The following is a 5,124-nucleotide window of genomic DNA, read 5'->3' as shown; positions in this document are numbered from 1 at the left end:
GCTTCTAAAATGTATTTGAGTGATGTTTGGCTGCAGGAATAGCCTATCCACACCTGAAAATAAGTCATTTTTAATTAATAATTTATATGTTTAGGTATATTTTTCTTTACTCTTAAGTATATTTTTCTTTAATTGGTAAATATTATTAAATCTTTAGGGTATGTATAAGTATAATTTTATAAATTATAACGAGGATGTATTTTTTTTTTTTTTAAACATCATGTTTTATCATATCATCATTATCGTTGTTATAAAAAAAATGTGATATGAATAATTGTTATATTAATTTTATCTAAAAATTTATATTTTTAATTAAAGATATCATATTTATTAATTTCAATTTTTAGGAGCGTCAATCAATTGTATTTGTGTTAGAATGATTTAACTCAAACCTTGGATTTTAAGGTTGGAGATGATAGTGGATATAAACCCAAAAGATAAAGGCTTCGTTTGTTTCGCTTTTGAGAATACTATTATTAATATTCCCAAAAAAGTTAAATAGTAAAATGTCATTATTCCTAAAATATTATTCTATATTTTTTAATTTATTTTAAACCTCTTAAATTTATTAATTTAACTAAACACTCCCAAATATTTTTTTTTAGAAATTGCAAAAACACTCCAGCCACCCTTCAGTGGTGGTGGTCTGTTGTTCGTATTTAATGAGTGAGTTAAGGTGTTTTTGTTAACTTTTAATATTTTATTATAGGGGTATTTAGTAAATAAACAAACAAAATTGATTTTTTTGTTAATTTCTAAATCCTACATTGTAATACCCGCCTAATTTAACTTTTTTCAAAATATTATTCTAAAACCTATCAGAATAATGAATCAAACGAACCCGAAGTCTCATCGTTGAGAAAATAAGCTTTTGATACTTGCAAATATGAACAAACAAGCGTGGGATAAAAGGATATTTGTTGGCCTATGATGTTTGAGTCAATTTATAGTTTATTAAATGTATTGGATTTTAGTAGGTAGATATTCAATAATGTGGTAACAAATATATTTAATTTAGGGTTACTTTCGATGTCTTATTTATATTCAAGAGGTATCACACGAATTACGATTTTATCGTTTAATTGTGATCTTGATCACTCTCTTTTAAATTTATCGTAAAATCATAATTATATCATTATAAGACACGCAGATGACCGTCTTCATGGGAATTTTGGTTGATAGTCTCATTTTATTTATTTATTTATAAGTTCTATGTTACCCTAAAATAAAAATGTAAAAAATTATTAAAAGTTCATTAAAAAACAAATGATTTCTATCCGCCATGTAGTTTTTGACGTGGAGTTGACAATTCTTATTCTAAGTCGGAGTAATATAACCAAGCATCCAAACAGAACCCTCCGAAATATTCCGTACACTGGCAGTCTGGCACTCGCCCCCCAAAAACTCAAAACCTCTTTCGCCTAACTAGACAACCTCGGTCGTGTCAATGAACAAACTTTCTCATCCAAATCCTCAGTAAAAACTCCCCGACGTCTCGTTGCAGTCGATTCCTCCCCCTCCCTCCGGCCGCCACGCAATGGGTAACACCTCCTCCATGCTCACTCAATACGACATCGAAGAAGTCCAAAGCCACTGCAACAACACGTGTAACAATTAATAATCAATCTTGAACTCTTAATTAATTCAGTTGTTTGTTTCTTCACGAGCCGTTGGTTTTGAATTTTGATTTTTCGACTGATTTTTTTTTATGAACGTTTCTTTGATCAGTTTCGCAGCAGGAGATTGTGTCGTTGTACCAGAGGTTTTGCCAGCTGGATCGCAGTAATGGCGGTTTTATCTCTGGTGAAGAGTTCCTCAACGTTCCTGAATTCGCCGTCAATCCTCTCTCTCTTGTATGTACGCTGAAGTTATAAATTTTATGGAGGTTGTAATATTTGTGAAAAATAGTTTTCATATATAATTAATAATTTTAGGTATTACTGTAGATATAGTGCTATATTTTTCGAGTCTAAAACAGTGTTTGAATATTAAATTGAATGCATTTTTAGAGATTAGAAGAACTGAGATACGGTTTAGAGTTTGGATTATATGTTAGTTTTTGGAAATTAGTATAAGTTCATAAACAAAACAGATAAAGAGCATCAAAACAAGTGAAATTTTAGGGCTTATTTTAAGATTTCTCTTCATGTATTTATGTGTATGTGAGAATATGTGTATTGTTTGTGAGAAATGATGAATTTATTAGTAGTTTTTGTTATTTGAATAATCAGAGGTTGTTGAGGATGGTAGACGGATTGATTCAAGGAATTTGTGGCGTTTTTGTCTGCATTCAGTCCACTTCTTCTAATTAAGTGAATTATGTTTGTGCGTGTTTATATTTTTCCCTTCAAAAAAAATCTGATAAAAAATTTGTGGAAGTTGTAATATTTGTAAAAAATAGTTTTCAGATGTAATTTTAGTTATTAGTGTAAATCTGGTGCTATATTTTTTGAGTCTGGACAGTGTTTTGAATGCATTTTTAGAGATTAGAAGAACTGAGATGCAATTTAGAGGTTGGATTATATCTTAGCTTTTGTAAATTATTTTTAGTTTTAAACCAAACAGATAAGAACATAAAAACAATTGATTTAAGGCATATTTTAATGTGTGAAAATGCACACGTTAATTGTATTTGTATTTTTTTTTTTTTTTTGAAATGATGGATTTATTGTTAGTTTGTGTTAATTGGATGATCAGAGGTTGTTGAGGATGCTAGATGGATTGAATTTTAAGGATTTTGTGGCATTTTTGTCTGCATTCAGTCCACGTGCGAGTTTGCAACAGAAAATTGAATGTAAGGGTTTATTTATGATTCAGTTTTTGGTTAAGTTAATAAGATTTAGATTATTATTATTATCATTTTTTTTTTTTCGCATAACCATTAATTTTTCGTTCATTTTTGGTGTTTGCTTATATTGTAGTTATATTCAAGGTGTATGATTCAGATGGAAATGGGAAAGTTACATTTAATGATATGCTGGATGTTTTGCGTGATTTGACTGGAAATTTTATATCCGAGCAACAAAGAGAGGTTGGTTATTCTCAATCTTCTTTGCACTTTCAGTTACTTACCGAAGTTTATGATTTTAAAAGTTTCTGTGATTCTGTAGAGTGATATAGTTGCATGAGGTTTAGTTTGTGGAGGATTTCATTATTTCAGATCTTCAATTATAGAAGACTATATATTCATGGTTTTAGTATCTAATTAGGCAATGTTTAACTCATCTATTGGTAGCACCTTTTTATGCTAAGATTTTGAATTCTGCCTGAGTGACATTATAACAGCCTCCCTCTTATATCTAACTCATGATGACCAAGTAGCATGATTGTTGAGGCTAAATCAGAGTTATGCCTTGAAGTAGATGTGCATTTGTGTTTTGTGCAGCAAGTTCTGACGCGTGTTCTTGAGGAAGCAAGCTACACAAAGGATTCCTTAATAGTTTTATCGGACTTTGTTAAGGTACTATGACATTTAATTGCAACTACTTTGACATGCTTGCAGCATAGATGGTTTAATTTTCCTTTATTTTTTTATTAGGATTTGTACAGAGAGTAACATGATTTCTAGAATGTTATCATTTTCTTTTTGGCTCGCTTATGTACTCTTCGTTACCTGGGTTTTCATTTTCTTTTCCTATACACTTTTTTCTATCAATAAAATCCTCTTGTAGGAACAAACTCATACAAAAATTTCCTTCTATTTTTTATTTTTATTTTTATTAATTCTAAGACATGCTTTTGAGTTTCATATAATGTCTTCCTGCCCTTTGGGCTAGTGTTCATCAAGAGTTTGTCTAGTTATCTGAGTCAGGAATTTTGATGGTGAAGTAAAGAAGCATTTGTATCTTTGGCTTGTTCTAGAAATGCAAACTTTAAAACCACATTACCGTGAATGGTATTTGACATTGATATACATAAAACTATGGAAGTTAGTGTAAGTTACGGGATGTGATTATGTTGACTGTTGATGAAGAAATGTGATGGAGAAATCTTGTGATTTTCCTGAATCTTAAGGCCTCATTAAGTTCATGAACACTGTGTGAAGTTGTTCTAATTAATATCATCTTAATGTAAGCAAACAGGTTATCTGCACTAGGGAACAGGCCTTTAAGGAAAACCAGCATTCATGAGTCATATACAAAGTGTTTTTGGGAAACATCCTCGTAATATCATAACTTTCACGACATTATTGTACTTCCATATTTCAGTGCATATGGAATAAATGAAAATTTGCCCCGCAATGCATGCAGATACTTGGAAACTCAGATTTGAAGATGGAAGTTGAGGTTCTGGTGGACTAAAATAAGACCTGCACTCGTTTAACGATACAATGCCAAAAGTGTTTGTAAAATTTGTTCCGTTGTTGAAGCTCAAGGTTTGAATTCTTCTGGGGCGCATTAGAGCAATCTGCTGCTGCTTAAATCGTTGGGCATGTTTGTTGTACGGTACCTAACTTCTCAATTAGACTATAAAAATCTGGTGTAATTGCTATTTGTCATCTCCCTCAGTTAAATTCCCGAATGTGTTTATAATTTAAAGTTCCTCACAGATCTCATTACAGATCAATCGAAGAGAACTAGGTGAGTTCATCTAATTTGCCCTTGTTCTGCGCTTTTCCTCCTTCATAAATCCGTCGCTTGTTTCTTTCTGTAAAATGGTTTCAAACAATGTGTATCGAGTCAATATTGGATGACAATACAATTTAAGATTCTCTTAAGAAATGTATAATTATTCCCCAAATTAAATCCCAATTGCTCTTTCTAATTTTTAAAGGTTTTCAAGGTTAAGAGTACTGAGTTTCAAACTGATTGTTTTCAAGTTCTGCCTTTGCCTTATCACATGGATCAGGAGTTAGAACTAGCTGCTTGAAAAATCATTTTGGGTTACTTTATTTTATGTAATTCATTTATTTATTTATTTTTGGCTGTTGGATCTAGATTGACAATGGTCAATAATAGAGTATATGGAAATGAGATGTGCAAATAAATGGAAGAGCAATAATGGCTCAAGTACTGTGGAAACTGGAAGAGGAATCTTAAAAGGATCATACTTCTTACTGGCTCGGTAAAGCTACCAGGTTAGATCTAATCCTCCAGTCGGTCAACAATGATCGAGATATTGACC

The 5,124-nt window shown here is 31.3% G+C and overlaps 1 protein-coding gene across 2 annotated transcripts; it reads left to right on the top strand.

Annotated features, from left to right (window-relative positions):
- The first annotated feature begins 1,362 nt into the window (after window positions 1-1,362).
- LOC116126903 (calcineurin subunit B-like) lies at window positions 1,363-4,740 on the top strand. 2 transcript variants are annotated; one of them, XM_031412581.1, is made up of 6 exons: window positions 1,363-1,541; window positions 1,729-1,853; window positions 2,698-2,794; window positions 2,922-3,031; window positions 3,386-3,460; window positions 4,251-4,740. In XM_031412581.1, exons 1-6 carry the CDS (start codon window positions 1,538-1,540, stop codon window positions 4,299-4,301), a joined length of 462 nt encoding a protein of 153 aa, XP_031268441.1. In that variant the 5' UTR covers window positions 1,363-1,537; the 3' UTR covers window positions 4,302-4,740. The 2 variants fall into 2 exon arrangements, with proteins under 2 accessions (XP_031268441.1, XP_031268440.1); XM_031412580.1 differs by having other exon boundaries at window positions 1,364-1,607.
- The last annotated feature ends 384 nt before the right edge of the window (window positions 4,741-5,124 follow it).

The sequence above is a fragment of the Pistacia vera genome, unplaced genomic scaffold (genome assembly GCF_008641045.1).
Source record: "Pistacia vera cultivar Batoury unplaced genomic scaffold, PisVer_v2 Contig1851, whole genome shotgun sequence".
NCBI lineage: Eukaryota > Viridiplantae > Streptophyta > Magnoliopsida > Sapindales > Anacardiaceae > Pistacia > Pistacia vera.
Note: the sequence above shows the minus strand (reverse complement) of the source record. Positions and strands in the feature narration are given on the sequence as shown.